Here is a 24034-nt window from a genome sequence, read left to right on the forward strand (position 1 = left end):
GGGCTGCTGTTTGGATTACAGCTTGCATTAGGGGTGGAGGGGGTTATAGAGACAGTTCTGCCTCAACTTGGTCCTGGCCTTCTCACTATCTGCGGGGGAGGGCACGTGCACGATGCAGAAACACACGCACGCACACACAGTCATATGCACACAGACACTTTCACCAGACAACAAGCCTGCCTTTGTGCTCCACTGGCCACTACTACCACCACCACTGCTGCTGCTACTGCTGCTGCACTACAGCTGGATATGTGTGGGGAAAACAACCTGACATGAAGGAGCAAGGGTTCAAATGGAGAAGGGAGATTTGAAGCCATGAGTACAAGTGAAAGTCTTTAAATACAGATAGAGAGCAGACGATAGCGGTGAGGATAGTGGTTTGAGACTAGACAAGAATCTTTGCGTGAGACTGTTTGACTCTGTTGATCTTTTATTTTATCAGGTTGTCTGAAAAATTCATCCTTGAATCTCTTTAGATCATTGCAGCACTTAAGCCAAAGTAGAACAAAAAAGTTAAGTCTACCTAAGAGGTCCCCAGACACTGTCAGGGACACCCAATACAGCAACACAAGTGATTTTGAGCTCAGCAGCCTCATCTGAGTTTATCAAGATTTTTGTCAGATTTCACTGTTGTATCCTGGGATCAATATTCAACCTTAGGTATTTTCCCAAGGGGCAACCTTCCAGGTTGTGTAATGTACGAGTGATATTTATTTAAGTATGACATGTTTTACCAGGGCTACAGGGAACCCTGGATACTCTTGTTCCCTCCCGCAGTCTGAGACTGTATATTTGAATAAATGTGTTACCAATTAATTCAATTAAACTTTTGAGACGTTTGAAAATGCAAATTAGGTGTCTTTCTATTGACAGGATTGGAGCAAATAAACCAGGCTACGCTAAGCAGAGTTTTATCAGAATTTGGCAGAGGCTACACTTCACATAACTGCATAAACAGAGTCAAATAAGAGGTTGCAAACTGGAAACAAAACTATTTTTGTCCAACCTCAAAGAAGAATAAGAATCCGTCGCCATCCATGTTTGTGCATGTTATGTGGATATCTGTGAAGACGACAGCTACATAAACAGTTTCTTTTTGTTTAACGTTTTAGAGTTTTGGCTTCACATGTGAGATTAAAAACAGCTTTTGAGGCAAAAGTTTTCGATATCTGTCAACTCAGTAACTCAAAAACACAGAATCACAATTTTTCAAACAATACCTAGTCCAGGCTGTGCCATTCCACACTCAAATGCATGATGGAATAGGCTCCTGCCCTTCATGAATGCTGAATAGATAAGCATTTTAGAATTTGAAGAGTTGAATGGATGCCAAATATCATCTTGTGCTGTGAGTGTTGCATTCATAATTATCCTTAGAAAGTAATCAAGTTAGGATGGGAAAAACTATTTCAAATTATGTTTTGCTGATCTGTCAACAGTAGTGTACTTTACTCTCAGTGTTGTCAGTGTGAGTATATTTTCATCTTTGTTTATGTTTTTGTACACTGAGAAATAAACTTAATGATAAATAAACAGATTTATTTATTTTGTTTAACTCTAGCTGCCTCTGACCCATATTGGGTCATGCTGTGGGACTGACTGCAAGGTAAACATTTGAGTTACAGAGAAAACCCCCCTTAAAACTAGAACTGACTATGAACATCCATGTAAAATAAGAAATAGGCCAAAATTTGTACGTAGGTGAAATCCGATTCTTAAATTTAATTCATCAATTTAGCCCCACGAAATAGTTGTAATTTGTCATAACAAGTAAATGTCAGCTATTTGTCAAGCTCAAACATACTTCAAACTTATTATTTCATGATATGTGGGATGTGAGATCAAGGTGGAGTTGGTACGTGTCTGTCCACTGGACTGGTAGATCCACCTACACGCTGTAGGAAAAATACTGTGGAGCAAAATGTATTGATGATTTGCATCTGGAATGTTTTCATTCATCATTTTGATTCAGACAGAGAGAAACCAGCTGGCCAGCTCATTGACTATCAGCAGTAAAACTAATGTAGTGTAGTCTTCTGTCGTCCCCCCAGTTTTCTAAGTCCAGGTTATGTTTTTGTCATCTAGCCCTGCCGGTCGCCCGTCTGCTGGTTTCTGATTTCACTCCTTCACTGGTCCTAGCACACTCCAGTCCTATGATATCACCTGTGGGCCACAGTCAGACTTGCTTTTCTCTCACACTCTATTCTTGGTACTCTTCCTTCACCACCCCCCTTCTTTTGAAAGAAAAAGAGAAGTTTGATGGCTTTTCCAGAGAGAGTGGGAGGTGTGTGTGTGTGTCTGTGTGTGTGTGGAATATGTTCCCCTGTGAGAGTTACACCACTGTTGGTATGTATTCACAAGTTGATCTTTTGTGCTCTTGAAGTATTTTCTGTGATCATGTTGATCGCCGCTAACCCACAATGATTAAATATTTGCATAAACCAAAATATCCAAATGAGAAAAGGATTTGAAATCAGTTTGATTTTTTTTTAGAAAATATCCATGTTAAACTGACCAAGACTAAGGTTTTACCATCTGTTTCTCATTACCAACAACGAGGACTTCTTTCTATGACTCAAAGTTTGGTCGTCCTCTTAATTAGCTCTCTACACCTGTAGTCTGTAGCTCATGTTGATTGTTTTTTGTCCGACCCTCAGCTGGACAATAGATTTATGTTGCGAAGTTGTTCCCATGATTTGAATTGTGGGCTGACATTAGGCTTATGTTACTGATGTAAGAGGTATGTCAGAGAGAGACAGCTAACGTCTGTAGCCATAAATAATAACTGTTACAATGAGCCCAACTAATCAGCCAAGATCTGAGGACGCGCTGTCAACTTTGCTTTTCAACTCTGAGAACGCTTTTGGAATGTTTATGTATTGAAAAAAGTATATATTTTGTAGACTGCTGTCTGATTATTGGGAGAACTTTATGAATGAAAGGTGTATGTGTTCAAATCGTTGAGAGATGAATTTTAATCAATACAAATCGTGAGGCCAGTGACGATTCATACCTCTCATAATGTCTAGTCAGCTGTTTTCTTTCTCCTCCTTACCTTCCCAGTGGAAATTTCTGTTTCACATGTCGAATGAAAACTGTTCATATATATATAAAGATATATGTATGTATGGATATATAGATTTATAGCTAGCTTACCATCAGTAACACTTCAAGACACTGTACACAAAGGTGATCAGCTGACTAGTACCAGATTCAACTGAGATAAATTGGAGATGAGATCCTTTATTGATCTGTTTGAGAAGAGGATGTGAAAAACCAAATTTTGTGTCAAATTTAGTGTCTATCTATTATTGTCTTTTGTTGTTTATAGTTGGGTTCTTTTCTTCATTCAGGATTTGTTTGCCTAATCCAAAATTGAAGAAAGGCACCAGAATAAGGTCAAGTTGTTGTCATGAAACACCCTTATCCATGAAGAATCTGTCCACCTGACCAGAATTGAACATAGATGCTTCCCATCTTAGTTGATCAGGTATTTCTATATATCTAGTTATTGTTGTTTACATAACATTTAGCCGCCAACTCCAACTATCATATTGTGGGAGAAAGACAAAGAGAGAGCTTATGGAGCGTTTTGCTGCTAAGAGGACTATAAGTGTGATTATTTTTATTTTTGTAATTATGTAATTCAGTAATTCTGTGTAATTCTGCGGTTGCAGATTCTTTGAATGGTGGCACAACAGGGGATTAACCTGTGATAACAGTAAGAAGAGAACAGAACAGATCCAGTGTGGGTTGAAACAGCATGACAAAGGTGTCCCATATAAAAAGGTTAAAACCGCACTAGAAGAGAAAATTATTCACCAACAATCATCACAAAATAGCTCCTGAAATGTGTAAGGTTTCAAAACGTCTTTGCAGCCCCTTCTCCAGAATTTGTGAATGATTTGTCTCTTCACATGTTTTTATTGGACAGCAGCAACCCTCTGCTGAATGTCATTGGACTGCAGCCCTGTTGGCCATGGCTTGACAGACTGGCCACAGACTTTATGAAAAGCACAAAGGCCATTTCAGCCCTACACACCCCCACCACACTCCCACCCTCACACCTCACTCACAGTACTGGGATGGAGGCAGGCGGTCAGGATAGTGGAACAGTGGGACAGACGGAGGAGAAGGAAGGGGGGTTTTTAGGGGCCCGGTCACAGACACTCTGAGCTGCCCTGAGCTGTCGAGACAGTCTGCCAGCCCTATTGTCCAGCAGCACCCTCCTTTCTTTATCCATCACCCACTTTGTCCTCCCCCCTCTGTTGCTCTTCTAGGGCAGTTTGTCAGTGGAGGTCCTCGTGTTTACTTACACTCGCAGGCACTTAAAATAATTTCTTTTCATTCTTGAATTAAACATAAAAGTTTAGCCTCTTAAATAAAGTTAATATACAACAATTTGATAAAGAAGAGACGTTCGGCTTCTCACAGCGTTTGCTGGCTCAGACTTTCAGTTGCGTTTGAAGCTTGGCAGAGAGTTGTAAAAGGTCCATGTCAAAAGGTCTGAGGCCACAGTCAGCAAGTGTGTGTGTGTGTGTGTGTGTGTGAGTGCGTGTGTGTGTGCGTGTGTGTGTGTGTTTGTTTGATCAGCACTGCTCGGACCATCGCCAGCTGAACACACACGCACACACACTGTGTATAACTGTTTGTGTGTCTGAGCGTAACTGGGCATGCTTCAGAGTGTTTGTTTTGCCCCCTCCTCCTCCTCCCTCCTCCCCAGCTCAGTGAAGCTCAATCTGCTCTGTCTGAGTCTGTTTTATGAGTCATCCAAACACACACACACACACACACACACACACACACACACACACACACACACACACACACACACACACACACACATATCTAAAATTTGTGTATCCACTCCTCTTTACACTCAGCTCTTTGTTTTCCATTTAAACATTCCCTTTGCACAGATTATTACAAAATGTGCGGCTCCTTCAGAAGTAATGCAATTTTACTTCCCTCTTCCTCTTCCCTGTGTGTGTGTGTGTGTGTGTGTGTGTGTGTGCGCGCGTGTGTGTGTGTGTGTTTGTGTGTATGTGTGTGTGTGTACGTTGTGTGGAGGGACAGATTGCACTCCCTTCCATTCACACACAAACAGAGCTGGTTGGGCGTAAAGGTCAGGCTCAGCCGCAGCCTCAGGTCATGGAGCACTATGATGTTGACACAATTTCCCCTGTGGCAAAAAATCTATACCAATTTGTCCCTTTCATTTTTGAGCATCAATTGTCTCTTGACAGAGAAATGTCAGCACTGTGGATCTCGTTCTCTGTCAGCAAGGGAATTAGATGGCCCAAAATAACACTTGCATGCTTTAAGTAGCCTCACATGTTGTTTCTACAGATGGATATAAGAATCAATTCAGGACAGAAGAGTGGAGCTCATGTTTTTATTCTTTGGGTTATCTAGTCAGTACTTGTGCAGTTGTGCTGATCTTTTTCAATCCTGAAGTAAACTGCCTGTATAACCTTGTGCTTAAAGGTTAATCTGTAATTCTGTTGACTATAGAAGTTAACTGGCAATTATTTTGATGATTAATTGATTTATCCTTAAAGTCATTTGTCAAACAAAAACGCCAAATATCCCCCAGTTTTAGTCTCTAATGAAAATCTAATGTTCTTACTTGTGGCATGTGACACAAAATCAAGTATATTTTGTGTTTGATGGGATAACTAGGGGCTACAACGAAAACACATTTTAATTTTCCATCAGTTTGCTTGTTATTTTCCCGATTAATAGATTCATCTTTTTTCAATTAAAAAAAAAAAAGAAGTTAAAAATGTTCATCATCAATTTCAAATCATTTTGACATATCACATTGTTCAAAACCGCAAACTGTAGTGTGAAATGTGGTGCTAAAATCACATAGGACTCTGAGAAACAATAAGGAAACTATTAACAGTTCTCTGACATTTTAGATACAAGACAATTTAATTAATCAAGAATAAAATGGTGGATTGATCAATAATGAAGTTGCAGCCCTTATACCACACAGCGCACCTCTTGTACTCTGAACACACTTATCTAGCTGCACATGCTAAAGTCAGTCTTCTGCACCCTAGAGTAAGGCCATTTTCAGGTTGAGGTTTTGAGGTAGTGCAGTTTGCTTTTTGGTGAAAGTCAAATCTGAGGCACACAGCAAAAACTATTTACACAGTCAGTGTTGCACAAAATGTGTCTGATGGAAAAAAATACAGGTGTTCCTTCCTTCGTCGTTTTTTAGCGTTACTTTGTCTGTAAATAAAATCAGCCTGTGGTGATCTGTGGCATGTTGACTGCTTTCTGGTGGAGCTAAAGGTTGAAAACTGTTGGCCTGAATTCTTGGAAGCCTTCAGATCCCAGCCATGTCCTTCAAATCTTCAGTCTGGAACACACACACAAACACAGCAGGGAACTCGGGGTCATGGTTCTCCCCCCTCCTGCCTCCCTCTGCCACATAGTTGAAGACTCTGAGCTCCAAATCATTTTAAGTGTTTTGGAGGATCTGAGGTTGGCTGTTTAGACAGTGCTACTGACTCTTCCTCAAAACAACAGGCTGAGACTTGATGCTGGTGCAGGAGTGGTTTTACTGTCAGTGAGGTGCACCTCATTCAATGTGCTGTCATAAATCTCAGTGAAGTGAGTAATTCAGATTGATGGTGTGTGTCTGGACCTGTCTATGTGCTGGATGAGCACAATGTTTTGACGGTTGCTGTTTAGAATTGAATTAATCCAGAGTGAACAGCCATGGCCCTCACATACTGTAGACTATACCAATCAATTTAAAGGTTTAAACTTTTTTTTTTTTTTACCACAAGTGGTGCTATTGAGCAGTATTTTGATGAGCTGTTCCCTGTCCTGTTTGCATTTCACATATCCATCGTGCTTTTTTATGAGCTTTTCGGTGATGTTATACTCATTCCTGCTGAAAATGTTTTTTCCCAGGAAAGTAAAGGCTTGAGTGAATCCTCGAGCCTCAACCTAACTAACTGAACCAATGGAAATAACAAGTATTAGCTAATCAGATCTGATTTAAAATAAACTTCCATGCTCACAGTTTTATGCTTTTCTTCTGTTCAACATTTGGAGGCAATAACATGCCAAAAATGTACAATAACAAACAAAAGCACTAAAAGGCCGCTGGCAAGTAAAGGTGTATTTAAACAATTCACAATAGAGCTTAAATTAATCATTTCAGTTGTTTGTTGAAGCAAAAATGTATTGGTTCCTAGTTACTGCCCTTTCCTCATCCTATATAATTGTAAACTGATTCTTAGTTGAAGAAAACATAATGTTATTCACCGAGTATAGACTGTGGTGATAAACCTGCCATTGGCTGACTATTTCAGCTGGCATTCTCCTCTTTACAATCTGCATGTTAGCATTTTAAAAATCCCCATCTCTCAGGAAACAACAAAAACAACCTTCACGCTAGCAACCTGAAAGTAGCACCTTGATACCGGTGGTAACCCTAAACTAGTTGCTAACGGTACCATCTTAAACAAGATAACAGTTTCAGTCTTTGTTGTGGCGATATACCAGTTTGAATTCTTGCGCATGCCTCCCCACATGCAAATGTCACCACTGAAACAACTTCCCCACCGTTTTGATGCTCTTTGTGGTGCCAAAATCAGTTGTGATTGGTTTAAAGAAATACAAACAAGCCAGGACATTTGCCCCCATTAGCAGAATGAAATTTGGGTGCAACCACACCTTTAATTATGTAATCCACATGCTCTCAGTCGTTATAATAGGCATTTTCGAGGCTGTTTGGAGAATTTGGGCTTTGTCAACTGATCCTTTTATGCAGTTGTTAATCCAACAAAGACCTTAAACTTGGCATGTATATAAATGAACATCCCTTGATTTCGAATCTCCATTAACTTGAAATGAGCAATAATGGCAAATTGGTGATGTTAGTCCACTGTAACTAGTGCAGTGTAGATCTTTTACATTTACATTTAGGCAGTTAGCAGACACTGTTGTCCAAAGTGACTTACAAAGATCCTCTGCTGCTATTGTATGTGCTGTTCAACTTGAACTTGATAGTGTGACTCATGCCATTCTGTTACTGTAACTCTTTTCTTTAAAAACACTGACTAGAAAAATGTTTTATAGAGAGGAGGACACCCAGTACTGTAGGACACCAAATAGCCAGTAATGCCACTGCAGTTTGTGCATGTGTGTCTCAGCCCACGCAGAGTCAAGCCCCACCAAACGCCCACTCAGCAGCAGGGACCGAACACACATACCACTGACATCAGATCAGCTCTGTCTGACCATTTAACACATTGACAGTGAAAATGTCTTTTTTTTCTGCTCGAAAAGACCACAGTAACCCTGCTGTAAATACTGCTTCTAACGCACTATTTTGTGGTTAGTGTCAGAGAGGTTGTGGTTATTTTTAATTGCACTGTGTTTAAGTAAATATCTTGTTCCCTTCAGTCAGTGCTGTGAGTGTCCACATGTGATCACTGTTCCTCTTTGCAAATGAACTTCTCATGTGTTTCCCTCATGCCATCATGAATTTTGAACAGTTTCCTGTGATTCACTTTTGTAGTTATTTAGTTACTTCATAAACTGTGTTCCTTTTCTATGTTTATTGTATTCTGTACAAACCTTGTAAAACAGGGTTTCAAATGAGTCAGTGAGTTAAATACCAGTTACCTCTAGTGGAAAGTTAACTGGTATTTTTAAGTGAGTTTTGTGGGTACTTACAGAGGTATAAAATGAATCAGTTGCTGTAGCTTCAGTCACAAGTAAAGAATAATGATGCAATCTGGTAAAGGGAAACAGTGTCAATAAATCACAATAAGAGAGGCTCAACACAGGAAACTCTCAGTAGAAAAGAGGAACAGAGTTGACCCTCACAACAAAAGTACATTTATAGAAGTGTTAGTTTCACATCACGACGAGCTGCAATAAAACTTTTTGAAAGACAAAATTATTTACTTTGCAAGGATTAAAACTCTTGCAGGAGGTTTGTACTTGATTACGTAACAACCCAAGGTGTTCCTGTTTATTTGTGTAGTCTAAGTATCCAGATTGTGCTTGTGGACACAGCCATCTCTCAGTATTGTTAAATGTTTTCTCAGATGAAAAGAGTATGAGCCGAGCTCAGCTGTTTGTCCTTGATTTTAAAGTCTGAAGTCTGGAACTTCTTTGATCAGACACTTTTGTCAGTGTTGTATTTGTTATGTAATGTTCTAAGCTATGTATATATATATGATATATTATATTTTTTATTATTATTATTATTATTATTATTATTATTGGCCTGCAAAGTACAGGAGTGACTTCTGTTAATTATAAGGCACTAGTTAAATCTTCTTGCCTTGTCCGTTTTTATCACAATGTTGCTCTCTTCCTTTTCTACATGTCAGCAGTGATAATCTGCTGTGACTCACTCTGAGAAATGACATATAAATATAAGGACACGCTTCAATAGAGACAGATTGTACAATAAGCAAGACACCATTTCTGATGATCCTGATTGCATTTTTTGTTTGATGAAGCCCTGCTGACTTTCAGTTCTCCAATAGTGGCTGTTGGAGCAGTAAGGTGTAAAGCCTCAAGACACGGCTGTGTTTTTTAAAATTTTTTTAATTTTTAAAACTACCAGTAGCAACTCAATTCCACAGGATTTCTGGGTCTTCAAACTTATTTTGTAAGTATTGGGCCTTAGTTAAAGTTTGTAAAGTCTTAATTGCCACAAACATTTACCTAATTTATCTTATCTATCTATAATGTCTGTCAAAGTGAGTCGTGCTCCTCTGAGGGAAAGCACACATTTCTGATGTTAATGAATGTGTCAACGTACAACTAAATTTAATACTTTGGTTTTTTTTTTACTTTTCTCATCACATAGTGTGGGTGGGACATTTTGTGAGAAGATGCATCATCACATTTTAAATTAGTTCATCAGCAATCTGACAAAAAAAAGATCAACACCAATAATCTGAAAAATGGTGAATATCAGTGTTATCAGTATAATAACCAGTCTATCCCGAGCCTCTACACACACTGATTCCTGTTATTCAACAATAAGATGCCTGTAAAGGAACTTCTCTCACCGTATTACTTGACTTTTATCATACTGGAAATGTTTTATTTTAAGGTTTATAACATGCAGGACAATTCTTCTGAATTATACCACCTTATTCTTGAAAGATCTGATATCTTATAGGGTTTTGGATGCAGATATTAGCCGTGACTCAAAAGGCGTTAACACTTGAGCTCTCACTTTGGCTTTATGGACCTGGTTTTCAGATCTCAAGTGTCCCCAGCTCTCCTCCCATCAAAGTTTGCCTCTTCAACTGTTCTCTTGTATGGACATAAAGTGTTCAGACACCATTTACAAATTCAAGACACCCTCCCCCTCCAACACTCCCAGCCCCTTTTTTAAAGTACAGAAGCAGTGAATGAAAGCTTCAGCCATGAAATATTAAAAGACTATTCTCTGCTGGCTGGATGTACAATGGTTGACCCAGATGAGGCACGACTGAGCTTTCAGTAGGACTGTACACAGAGTCGTTTTTATTTAGAACACACGTTTGTCCTTCTAAAGGGCTTTGGCTTATGTCTTTGACCCTTCCTCTGTGTGTGAGAGTGTGGGGGTGAGACAGAGAGATACGATGGACATATGTGGTTGTTGCCTCTTGCATAAGATGATAAGTGTGTTTCTTTTCCTCCTCCATGGGTCGTTTTCCCCAGAGATTACAGGCCACAACCCCCTTATGACAATGTAGCAAACTATGGCTCATTACTGTCTTGCAGCCTAGATCACCATCCTGCTAACAGTATTGTTTAGCAGATGACTGCAGATCTTATACAATGAAATTCCTGTCATACATACTGTAATCTCATTGTTTATTATTATACGTCACAGTCGGTGCACACACAGCTGGAGGCCTCATCAGTAGGAGGGAGGGTCAGAGCTCAGACACAACAATGGTAAACACCACACCTAGTGATGTACTGTGAGTTTGAAAATCTTTATTGACACAATTCTTTTGCACATTGTAAACAACATTTATAAGACTCAACATTTTTGTTGATTAAGAGCTGCACAATAATCTTAAGTGCAATATCCATATTGAACAAGCTGCGGTCAAATCTGACCTGGGGCCCTTTGCTCAGTGTCATCCACACTCTCAACCCTTTCCTGTCATTTTCAAGCTATCCGATCAAAAAAAGGTACGAACAACCCCTCCAAAAAAAGAAAAAAGAAACAATGAAAAGAAAATCGCTAATCATATCACATTGACATCTGTCAAAGTAATCACAATAGGATTGATGTTATACCCAGTCATAAAGGGGTTTTAAATCTCAAACACAAGACAATTACCACATCAGTAACTGTTAAAGTCAGATAAGAACAATGTATCTATAGATGTTATAAAAGATTAGATGGGCAATATGAAATTAGATGTTCATCAACAGTTGTGGTAGTTTATCAGTGAAGATGACCCCACAATACTAACAGTTTTTTTTATTTTGACTGAGAGACCTCAAGCAGGAATGACTTACAAAATGTTGCAGGTTATTAACACACTCTTCTATTTTTCCCTCTTCATCCTCTCTTCCTGTCTGCAGGTCTCTGGATGGCCGTCTGCAGGTGTCCCACAGAAAAGGTCTCCCCCATGTCATCTACTGCCGTCTGTGGCGCTGGCCCGACCTGCAGTCCCACCATGAGTTGCGGGCGGTGGAGCTGTGCGAGTATGCCTTCCATACGAAGAAGGATGAAGTGTGCGTCAACCCATACCACTACCAGAGAGTAGAGACGCCAGGTATGACAGCTTGGAGTGTGTTTATTCCTTCTTCAGATGTTACTGTGGTTTCATGGCAAGCACTTGACTTTTCTGTTCGGGCCTTTTCTTTGGAACGAGCTACCTATTTTTCCAAGGCACATTTTTTATAGACTTGTTTTTATCTTGAGGTCTCATCCAATATTTGTCCTGTGATTTACTGAAGCTAACTCTGTCCTATTTTATTGTTTTATTGCATCATTTTATTGTTTTTTTTAATTTAACTGTTGAATTACATATTTGATTATTTCATCCAGACATTAAACCAGTCACTGTTGCTATGTTCTAAGGAAGTGCTTGGTCTGTTTGTGTGTTTATGTCCATTATACAGTACTCCCACCTGTGCTGGTGCCCAGACACACAGAAATCCCCAGTGAGTTCCCACCTCTGGATGACTACAGCCATTCAATCCCTGAAAACACCAACTTTCCTGCTGGCATTGAGCCCCAGAGCAACTACATACCAGGTACCAGCAGGCTTCCGACCGTGACTCACACTGAGAGTCAGAAACCCCTTTAACCAAAGACTTGTTTGAGAATCTTTTATACCAAGTCAGATTATCCTCCACACAACTCTTTGGAGTCAGTGTCAGAGCACAGAGGCAGAGATGACAGGGCTATGACTGGGTGAGGCTCACTGAAACCAGAATCTTTATGAAAATTGCCCCCCTTTTTTTATAGCACATACAGTACTATCTTTACTTTGCAATGTTGTGGCAGGAGTGTTTCCTCTGTAATTGGAGAAAGTTTTGGAGATCAAGAAGTGAGATGTCTGGAAAGCAAGCTAGCTGGGCTAGCCAGTTAGGGAAACCTGGACTTGTGTAAACTGATGGTGGATCTGAGTGCCTCGTACATGTTTCCCAGGGACACAGTAATACATACCACGGATCTGAACAATAATTCAATAATTGTTATGTAACATGGCTTCAACATACTCCTCCACACCAGTGTTGAACGTTAGATACCAATCAAGCTTCTGTTTTTATGAAACCTGACAATGAGTTTCTATCAGGTAGGAGAATTCCATATAATGTCAGATTAGTGAAAAAGCGCAAGTTAAAAAGAGAAACAGTTAAACTGTATACTGTATTTTTGCTGTATCTGATATTCATTTCATGAATATTTTTTTCCCTTATTGTGTTCCTTTGTTATTGTTTCAGCCAGCCACTATATGCAAATATAGCTTTCCTCTAAATCTTCCTCAGGAAACTTTGCCATGAATGTGATGAGTTGTTGTCCATGTGTGTGTTTGTGTCAGAAACGCCACCACCAGGCTACCTCAGTGAGGATGGAGAGACCAGCGATCACCAGATGACCCACAGCATGGACACAAGCTCCCCCAATCTTTCACCCAATCCCGTTTCACCCACACACAGCAACTTAGGTAAGGACTGTGTGTGTGTGTGTGTGTGTGTGTGTGTGTGTGTGTGTGTGTGTGTGTGTGTGTGTGTATGTGTATGTGTGTGTGTGTATGTGTCTTTGTGTACCTTCCTGTCTGTCTGCCTTCTCTCACAGACAAATGTTTCAATAGTGTATCTCCCCCAGTGGGAATTCTGTCTTTGATTTAACTCCATTTTTGTAAGAGGAAACCAGGTGATGAAAGAAGCCTTTGTTTTCTCTCCACCCTGTGAGCCGTTGAACAGGCTGAGACACCATTCAGCCCACACTAACATCAATAACAATATCCTACATTTATTCTATCAGGATGGGAAACACGCCAGGGGACTTGGCTGGAAAGCTACTAGTGAAATAACAAAATCACACCAGTTTCATTTGGCAGTGCCGTCCAGCTCTGTTCTGGACATCAAAGTGAAGGACACTGTGGCCATGTCGAGGGAAAAAAAAGCAAATTACGAGAAGCAGTTGAAGTTACTGAAAATTATCATGGATAAGCCTGTAATTAGACAGTTTTGGTTCCAGCGTCCCACCAGTGAGGGCTGAGTTTCCACATTTTGTCTGGTAAAAGCTTCTGGGAAACAGCGTATGGGTTTGACATTTTGTGACGCAAGTTCATCCTAATATTTTCTTTGGTTGTGTTTTTCTTCCCCCTCAACATCCACCTCAGCCCCTTTTCTCCCCACGTTTTACCCATTTTTGCATCTTCCTTGCGTCCATTGCTCTTCAATTCTATTTTATCTTCCATTAACAAGGTTTTCTGGCTATTGTGTCTCTGATTTGCACCCTGTTAACCTCGACACGTCTCCTGTTACCCATTCGTTTCCCTCCTGCTATATCATTTCATGCATCAAATTTCTTATTGATCTGCACTTTCAGCCTGTTTACAGCCGTCTCTGGACTCTGTCTGTACTTTCCATTTTGGTGTGATGAAAGTAAACTAGGGCTGCATGAAAACAATTATTTTGACATAAATTAGTCATCATATGAACAACTGGAATTATCATTTTTGCATCTAATTTTTCATTTTCACAAAAAAAAAAAAAAACTGTTAAAGTCATGATGATGTGACATATTTTGGTGTGTATCAAACAAACATATTTTCCTACACCTGGAGATCAAGATTTAGTGCCCAGGAGATCTCTGCAGCACTACAGCACTTCGTTATAATTATGTTTCATTTCATTATGCTGCTGTAAAGCAAACTATAACTCTCTCCGTCTCTCTGTCAGACCTTCAGCCAGTGACGTACTGCGAGCCGGCCTTCTGGTGCTCCATTTCCTACTACGAGTTGAACCAGCGAGTAGGAGAGACCTTCCATGCCTCACAGCCCTCGCTGACAGTGGATGGCTTCACAGACCCCTCTAACTCAGAGCGCTTCTGCCTGGGCCTGTTGTCCAATGTGAACCGCAATGCAGCTGTGGAGTTAACACGCAGACATATTGGTATTTACAGAGTTTTCCTACCATTATGTAAGCACAACTAATGTAAAAATGTGGAGAGAATCACAACTAACCAACTGAATTTTCTTCTTTAGAGTTTTGACTTAAAGCTTGGATGGTCTTTATTACCTACTCTATTGTTTTCAACATGTTGTAAACAGATATGTTAATAATACTGTGGAAAATGTGTGAAATGTCATGTTTTTTACTGAAAATAATGTGCAAGTCCTCTACAGACAAAAAGAAAATGCAGATTAACATCTGCTCTGCACATCTGATAATTCATCCAGAATCACACAATGCTTCTTTTATTCTAATTCAAAGTAAGATGTTTCTCTTTATTTGCTTGAGTTTTGTTCTTTCTGTTTTCTTCAAGGTCGTGGAGTTCGGCTCTACTACATCGGAGGAGAGGTGTTTGCTGAGTGTTTGAGCGACAGCGCCATCTTTGTCCAGAGCCCAAACTGTAACCAACGCTACGGCTGGCACCCTGCCACAGTCTGCAAGATCCCTCCAGGTATGTGTCAAGCTGACAGAGACAGAGAGAAAGTTGGGGGCAGGGAGCGATGTACAAATGGGGAGAAACGAAGAGATGAAATCTTGAAGTGGTAGATGGAAAGAAAAATCGAAAGGCTTACTGGAAATGGAGAGTAGCTTTGGCTCAGAGGTTGACTACCCATGACAGAGACAGTGGCTTGAATTCAAGCTCCTTCTGAGAGTCCTTGAGCAAGACACTGATCCCCCAGAAAAAGAGTGTATTCTATCAGGCAGGAATATAAACTTGCAGAACTGGATGTCACTGACCAACACATCTCCTCCAGATGTGTGTTTGTCAGTGACTTTCTGCTGCCAAAATTCTCCAGTTTGAGCGCTTTTTAATTTCCCTGGCAAAACTGACGACACTGGAGAACATTGTTAGTTGCCAAATTGTGATTAATCTAACTTAATTCTTTTTATATGGATGATTCAGAACAGAAGTTTTTCCTCTTCCTGATCTGTTTACTTTTACCACATGATTTGCAAAAAGTGCTGACGGTGTTATATGCTTTTCCTTAAGCGCAACACGTCTTAAAGTTTCAGTAGAGGTTTGTTGTCAGAAGCAAGATGATTACACAAACAGCTTTTCACTTTGTTGTCTGAATCACTCACCCCTTTCAGATTTGCACCTCTTTTTGTCGGTGTGCAGTGTTAGTTTCGTTTCTGAATAAGCACCTGAGTCACTTTTACATAAAAGATACGACTGCTTTCTTATAAGTTCAGACACTTTTGTAATGTGTTCAACAAAAGTCTGCATTGGATACAGACAGATTCATGTAAGGACTTCACAAGGTTAAACATAAGTTGAAATTATTTCCACACCCTGTATATCTGATGGCCTTTTTCCACCAAGGTAGTTCATGGACCAGTCCGGAGCCAGTGCCAGTGTCTCATGGCCAGGAAACTGGTGCAAGAGTGTCACTGATGCTAAACCTTTTTAAAAACCAGAGCTAGTGTAGCATATAGGCTGACTTATCCAAACATTTTCTCTATGTATTGATACCAGAATAGTTGAAGCTAGATACTGTAGCTAGCTAGAAGCTAAAGGGCTTACAAATGCTTACATTAGCAGCTTATGCTGATTGTTCAAAATAATCCAAATGTGGTAGTTGATAACCTTTCTCCTCACTCATAGTCATTCATAGCAATCACGACAACAAGCACACATTTGTTGCCTATGTAGGCATGCAAAGCCAGGAGCAACACTTAAGTTGTTGCTAGTGATGCTGGGAAATTTAGAGACGTATATAATGACGTGATTCTAAAGTTGCTCTATAGTCGGTGAAAAAGAAAACAGGTTTTTAGGGGATACGCAGGTTGAACCAACTCAGAACCAGCCCAGAATGAGCACGTTGTTGGAAAAGGGGTATCATTAAGGCTGGTTTATTAAATGTCTCACTTGAGAAACAGTTATGTTTAAAAAAACAGTTTATTTACCTATAAAACAGTGGGAATTGGATGATTTTACAATGCCAGGGAGATTCCACCGATGTCAGATCAGTCCATACAAACTGTGAGGGGCAAAAAGTCAGTCAAAAATAAAGCACAGAACATTCAGACCAGCTGTCTTCCACAGCTCCCACACATGTTTAAAAGAATGCTCCACTGATGTAGCACTGCTCTCCTATAGCAGCCCTCTCTTTTGTTGGACAGTTTAAAAGAAACAGTATTTTAAAGTGGAGCCACAACAGTGTTTTTATACCTTTTTTCACGTATGCAGTGAAAAACTCCCAAGAACTTCCAAAATATGTCCTCAGTCTTATGTAAACCTCTAAATACAGTAAAGGTGATTGTGACGAGTTGTTGTGACCTGATGTGTGGATGTGTCTCGGTTGTTCCCTCAAGGTTGTAACCTAAAGATCTTCAACAACCAGGAGTTTGCTGCCCTACTGGCCCAGTCAGTCAACCAGGGCTTTGAGGCTGTGTACCAACTCACCAGGATGTGCACCATCCGTATGAGCTTCGTCAAGGGCTGGGGAGCCGAGTACAGGTAACTGATCAGCTTTGAACAAATGACTCAGAGGTGATAAAAGTCACGGCCAACAGAAACAACGCTGTGCACAAAATCGATCCTTTATATAAACGTAGACAATAGAAACAAAAAAAAATATGAATCACACCCCACAATCCATCCGCCCCCACTCGCAGGCATCTGCTCACACTCTGGTGAATCCGGTATGTGACGTCGCCCAGCCTTCATCAATAGAACCAAGCCCCAGTTGGCACGTCTGAGTATTTTTAAACAAACACATGTGCTGTGTCAAAAAGAGATGTCAGACTTTCCCTCTTCCGTCCCCTCCCTGTTTTCCGCACAGTCTGACTCACTGATAGCAAGAAAGAAAGGAGACGATGGAATAAATGGGGAGAAGATGATTGGCTAAAAGCTGGCTCTGCACCCAAGGGTTTCCTCAGGGGGAAACCTTTGTGCTGCAGTCCTGTCCAGACCAGATCCTAACATGTGGAGACACTTAAAAACAGGATTCAGGTTACTGGACCAGCCAGGCTTGCCTTCTCCTCTACCTCCACCCACACTTCACTCTCTCCTTCTTTTCCCACGCTGACTCTTGGTTGTTTTTTAAAACTTATGTCCCTTTTAGCTTTCCTTTTTTAATTCACTAAAAATAGATAACGGAGAGTTAAATGTAAAGAGGAATGAAAAGATCTTACGTAAACTAAATTTTTTGTGTAATTGATCTAGACAGCAACTTATTTCCAGCCCTCATGAGACAAACCATATAAACCACTCAGAGCAGGCAAGTGTCTCTGTTTATCTGGCTTGCCAACACATAAATTAGATGGATGACAACATACAGGAAACACTTTTCCTGCTGCTGCTGTTCGCTTTGACTGAGAGAAGATACGATTAGTTGTTTTATTTACTTAACTTGTTCATGCTGCCTCGAAACTTTCAACTGAATGACATTTTCAGTTTTATGAAAACCCTTCAACCCACTGCCTTGTCCACTCATCACTCTCCAGAGTCGTGTCAGAGCACAGAGGCAGAAATGACAGGGTTATCACTGGGTGAGGCTTGCTGAAACCAGAATCTTTTTGGAAATCTAACCTCTCTTTTTTGAAATAGCACACACAGTACAATGTGTACTTTATAACACAGTGTCAGCAGTGTTTCTGCTGCTGCTGTTGGTCTTATTTCTGCATGATTGCTGTAATCAGGAAAAGTTTTAGAAATGAAGAAGTTCTGTTTACAAGGCCTCTTCCAAGGTTTTCTTTTCTAGAATCAAGAGGAAAATAAATTAATGTTTCTCTTTCATAATCTGTAAACCTTTTCACACGGAGACTCTGCATTATCTCGGCCTTTGTTTGCTCACACTCAACCAAGCAGTGCCTGCAGAACCGAAAGAGGCATGACGGTGCACATCATGACAGACTTTAACATCCGTGTGTTTTGGTTTTTTTTGTTAACGTGTTTCCACCGGTGTCGTCCTGTTAATCTAAACATGTACTGGCTGACTGTTTATAATCATATGGATGCGGTTATAATATGATGTGATTGAGATCCTGACCCACCAAACATAAGTAACAGCTACGTAATCACATAATCACCATCATCAGATAGAGGACCCTGACTGACTCTCACTGGCGGGGAGGGAGGCTGTTTACTGGGGGAAAGTTCACTGTAGTCTCGGTCAGGCTGACCGTCGCAGTGAAGTTGTCAGAGACAGTAACTACAACAACACAATAGTGAAAGGAGACAAAGATATTGTGAGTTAAAGTTTTTTGCTCTGAATCACAGTGGCGGATCAGAGTCAAGGTGAAACTCTCCCCCCTCTCCACATCTGTAACTTCCACACATACAGCGATACAGAGAATCAGCACATGATTCCGGTGTGAACAGGGAAGTAAGTGGAGAAACATGGGCATCACTTTGTACATCCTGAGGTTTTTCAGGTTTGTAGCAAATGTCAAAAAATGTTTATAAAACTGAACTTCCCTGTTTTCAGTTGCAGTGTGATGACATTTTGACTGTGTCAACTAACTTTTCTCTTAAGCATTATTTGATTATTATTATTATTATTATTATTATTATTATTATTATTATTATTATTATTTGATCTTACATATAAAATGGCTGATGTGATTAATTGATAATAAAAATTGTGGTCAATAATTTTCTTTTGATTGACTAATTGATTAATCAGCAAATAATTGCAGCTTTAGTTTCCATTAATATCTAAACCCAGAGAAGTCTATACATTTTTTCAGGCTAACGGTGCATTGAATTTAGTCGGCTGTCATCATAGCATCATATCAACTTTCCTCATCTAGAGCATTTAACTTACAGGGAAACACCAGATGGTACATCAGAGAGTAAGTAAGGAACTTGACAAATTTACTGAACACTCTATTGTTTACTGATGTTTGATGCTCACTCATGATGGAACACAATTACTAACTTTCATTTGTTATGGTGGTTGTTTAATGTTGAAGCCAAGAACTCCCATGATCCCACACTGCTGTTCGACGCTGTCAAACTCCATCTTTTGTTGTCATTGTTTTGATGGAGAGATCCCTGACAGCCGGACTTACATACTTTGCCTTTCAAGTTTGTTAAAAGTGTTTAATTGTAACTCACAGAAAGGTTGTTGGGTACTTTTGTTTTGTTCTCTGAGGGTAGCTTCTTCTGTCTGCCTGACTTCAGACCTAAAATGAAAGTCAAGCAGTTTGACTTGACTTTGTAAGTTTACTCACACAGGTCCTGCTCTGAAACAGCTTCCTCTGTATCCTCAACATCTGTTTCTGCTCTCCTCTGTCTCTTGTAGGCGACAGACGGTGACCAGCACCCCCTGCTGGATCGAGCTGCACCTGAACGGCCCCCTGCAGTGGCTCGACAAGGTGCTCACACAAATGGGCTCCCCCAGCATCCGCTGCTCAAGCGTCTCTTAGGGAAACAATTCATTCACACCCACTTCCTGTACACCACATCTCCTGTCAGTGACTACACACACACAGACTGCATGCAGACAAGAAATGGCTGCACAAGTATGGAAAGATGTTGAGCCCCCCCGCCTCTCACTCAGCCAATCCTAAATCTGTAACTTCCTCCCACCAGCTGTCGAAGCACTTTTTATATACATGTTGTATGTGGCGAAAGGGGACAAGTGCAGTAAACCATGTTAGTATGATTTCCACATCATGTCCAGAATTTTTACATCTATAACAGCCAGAATGGCTGAAACAACAGGAGGAAGTTTTTATCAATTCAGAGGTTTCTCTTTCCCTATTTTTCATGATTTTTACATTTTTTGTACAGATTTTAACGTGAATAGTGGTATTAAAACATGAATTACAATTTTTTTAAGCATTAATAACAATTTTGTAAAGCATGATTGTGTTGAATGCATTTCACATGACTTTGTTTCTGTATTTGGGCATTCAATAGGTTATGAATTCATTTACAAATGTGACCCAGTGCGCTTAAACCAGGAAATGTTCAACCACCATTTATTAGCACTGTGTGAAGGAATATACTGTAAGCCTTGCACAGATATTTGTTTAGGTTTTCATACTGTCATTTCATGCAGGCTGCGTTACTCTGACAAGACAAAGAAATACAGAAACAAACACTCGAGGTAAAACTTCTTTCCTCCCCAAAAGAATAATTTGCCTAATAACAGTGAGTTTAAGTATTTTTATGGCATGTAAATGTCTCCATCTATTTCTTTTAGATAAGTTCAATGTAAAAGGTCAAATTTAATACAAAGTTTCCTTCACTGCAAAATCTGACGGTGACTTTGCTTAAAACAAAAGGAAGAAACCGATTACCACTACTTTGAGTCATTTTAAGTTGCAACAACTCACTTCTTTACTTGGTATTTCTGAGATAATCAGTTTCCTGACCATATAAATAGATGTGTAATTTATTACAGGGGAAATAAAAAAAAATAATTTGAAATGCAAAACATTTATGTAAAATCCCCAAGTAATAAACCCTAGAAACAAATAAAAGGTTTAACGACACTGTACATTTAAAAGTTGATTTTACTTAAAAAAGACAGGAAACCAGTTACCTCAGAATTACTTTGTTACTTCAAATCATTTGTCGTCTTTATTTTGTAATTTTTAGCCAATCCATTCCCTAGATTCGTTTAAAGTAAAGTCACTTCTTATAAATTATTCAATATATAATTATTATGACCCTTTACATTGAACTGAAAGTTACTGTTTTAGGCAAATGTAAGTCAGAGTGTAAACACACTTTGATTTGAATGGTGGCCCAGATTACTGAGCAGTCAAAGCAGACAGGAGGTACAACTCTTTGAACCCATATATGAGTACTTAAAGACTGTGGCAGTCATCAGATGTCACGAGGAGGAGGATGCACTTTTGTAAAAAGTTAATATTCTAGTTGGCAAAGTTCATTTAATGGCAGTTGTAGCTGACAGCTGCGGTAGTTCTTCTCAGAGGGTTTTATGAAATATATCCTGCATTAATTTCAGGATGCTTTGCCAATTTGCAAAATACTTTTGCAGCATTGTATTGTGTCGTAGTTAGTATATATAATAGGCATTTACACAGAACTTGAAAACATCTCACAGACTGTAATATTCTGCAAACATTTAGTTAAAGTGAACACAAACTGTAGTAGGAACACTCGTGTGTGCTCTGCAGACGGCTGTGTGAAGAGAGCAGGAAGATGCCTTTGCTTTTTTAATTATCTCTCTCAGCAGTCCATAACATTGGTCTTATTTTTAGCCATCAGTGATATCCACTTTTTTGCACACTCAGGATTGTAAAACAAAAAAAACAAGAATTATGTACAGAAACTAGTGAAAAGGACAAATGTACAACTCTATTTTGTTACCAATTATTTTTGTAGGACATTAAAGGCAATGATGACTTTGTCTGCTCCAGGGGCCAGATGCATAAAACTAAAACTGTGTGTACGCACAAAGACGGAAATATGTAGATGCATTCATTCTGTCGCCTGAAGCTTTGTATTTATTTGAGTCTATTGGTCTTGAGTCAATATGTGACTGTACCAAATCAAACTGTAGTGTCACCTTCTGGTTCAGCATCATAGCTGCTTCTCAAACCACTTCTTACCAAGAAACATTCAGGCGCGCAACACATGTAGCCTTCTCTAGACTTTGTTACAAATTTGGTGATGGTTGATCATTCACAGTTCGTCTGATTGACAAACTAATGTCACTGCTGGTTCTGTTTCATAAATCTGGAAATGGGTCCACATGCACAAGCTTCATTTCCACTCCCACAATTATCCATAAATCGACGTTTAACTGTCCTTGAACATTGATATTTGTGCCCTCATTAGACCTAGAGAACAGAAATTATTAAGCACTGTGTTATTTTTAGGCTGTGTTTCATCAGCAGCACCAGAACAGCTGTCATTACGTACAACAGCTATGTACAACAGTGGCTAATTATAGCACCCGCACATGTCCCAGTAAACCATCACTGCATCGCAATCATCATTACTAAACGTCCAACAGATGATCAGTGACTAACATATCGAGAGAAAAAAGACTTTGCTAATCAGGACCAAATGAAAGGATCATTAAAAGGGAAATTTTCAATGTGTGAAAGAATAACACATAATAACACTAATATAAAAGCATTCGATAAAAACAAATTACACGTTACAAGTTTTTCCAGTTCTACGAGATGAAACCAGCATTGTTGTTTATAGCTGCCACCTCCTATGACCATGTTATATTTAAATGATATCATACTAATACTATTAACACAGTATTAGTATTTATTTTTTAAAATACCAGGACAAGCCTAGGCACCCCTAGTGCGTGAGGTTCCCCACATTCTTCCTTGAGAATAATTACCAGTTCATGTTTGGGAGACGGCATACTCTTGTTTTTGTGCGTACACACCCTTTATACATCTGGCCCTTAGTGTTTTTGCATGACGTGACAGAAAAATACTGCCAGCAGGTGCAGGGATACTGACCTTGTATTTTTCTACCTGTGAAGACAAAGGCAAAGCTTGTTACAAAGGGAAATGTTTGGACAGACGGAGGTGTGTACATAACAGTAGCTTCTCAACATCTGATGTCCCTATTTTTTAGGTCAATGTACATAAAGTGCATACATGTGTTATAATCGGACCATTAACCTTTATAATGTTGGTGGTTTTGTCAACAGAAAAAGAAGCTTAAAAATAATTTTAAAGTTAGAATAAATGTCAAAAAAAGCTAAAAAGAAAAGTCTTAGCTTTGGTCCTGTTTGCTGTCAGTACCCCGCTGTGGTGGAAGTGGATCGGTTTCCTTCTGGTTCTATAACACTAGACAAAGACACAGTGGGTGAACACCGACATGTTTGGATTCTTTTTACAGAACTTATTTACATTAACCCAGCTTTTGATGTTAATGCCAGCCCAGTGGTGCTAATCTTTTAACATTTTAGGGACTCAAGAGAACCACAAAGCCATAGGATTTGACTCTTAATGCTTAATTTTCCTCAAACTGTAGTGTGGGATTGTTTCAGAAACAGTAGCATCTACTAATCTGAGACAGACAGCTCTTTTAGAGCTTCTAGTGTCCTTGAACACAGCAGTCCTGATCCTAATGGGCTCTTTAACCACCCAGTGGTCAATGTAACTACCCAGTAGGGAATGTTTTGCAAACAAATTTGTTTTTTTTATACGCTCTTCAAGTTATGATGCTTATGCTTTTTTCCCCCTTGTTTAAATTGTTCACTGTAATCGTCGTTTCTTAGTTGTGATTCATGTCTCCGTGCTCTCAATTGGTCTTCTAGATGTCTTGTATAAGAATTGTACCCTTATTTTTCTCTGCCTATAAAAAGTTGATGTGTTGCTTTATATTTTTGTTTATTATTGTTGGTCCATGAATAAAAGTATATATCTTGTGGTGATACTGTGG

At 39.6% G+C, this 24034-nt stretch overlaps 1 protein-coding gene across 1 annotated transcript in view; it reads left to right on the forward strand.

Annotated features, from left to right (window-relative positions):
* The window catches only part of LOC119018224 (mothers against decapentaplegic homolog 3), a 36435-nt gene extending 12409 nt beyond the window's left edge, over nt 1–24026 (forward strand). The window contains exons 2-8 of the mRNA XM_037095739.1: nt 11581–11774; nt 12124–12258; nt 13050–13175; nt 14419–14631; nt 15005–15142; nt 17008–17152; nt 19944–24026. Of these exons, the coding sequence (XP_036951634.1) occupies nt 11581–11774; nt 12124–12258; nt 13050–13175; nt 14419–14631; nt 15005–15142; nt 17008–17152; nt 19944–20067 (1075 nt within the window). The 3' untranslated portion in view covers nt 20068–24026. The remainder of the gene's footprint in view (nt 1–11580; nt 11775–12123; nt 12259–13049; nt 13176–14418; nt 14632–15004; nt 15143–17007; nt 17153–19943) is intronic.
* The last annotated feature ends 8 nt before the right edge of the window (nt 24027–24034 follow it).

The sequence above is a fragment of the Acanthopagrus latus genome, chromosome 4 (genome assembly GCF_904848185.1).
Source record: "Acanthopagrus latus isolate v.2019 chromosome 4, fAcaLat1.1, whole genome shotgun sequence".
NCBI lineage: Eukaryota > Metazoa > Chordata > Actinopteri > Spariformes > Sparidae > Acanthopagrus > Acanthopagrus latus.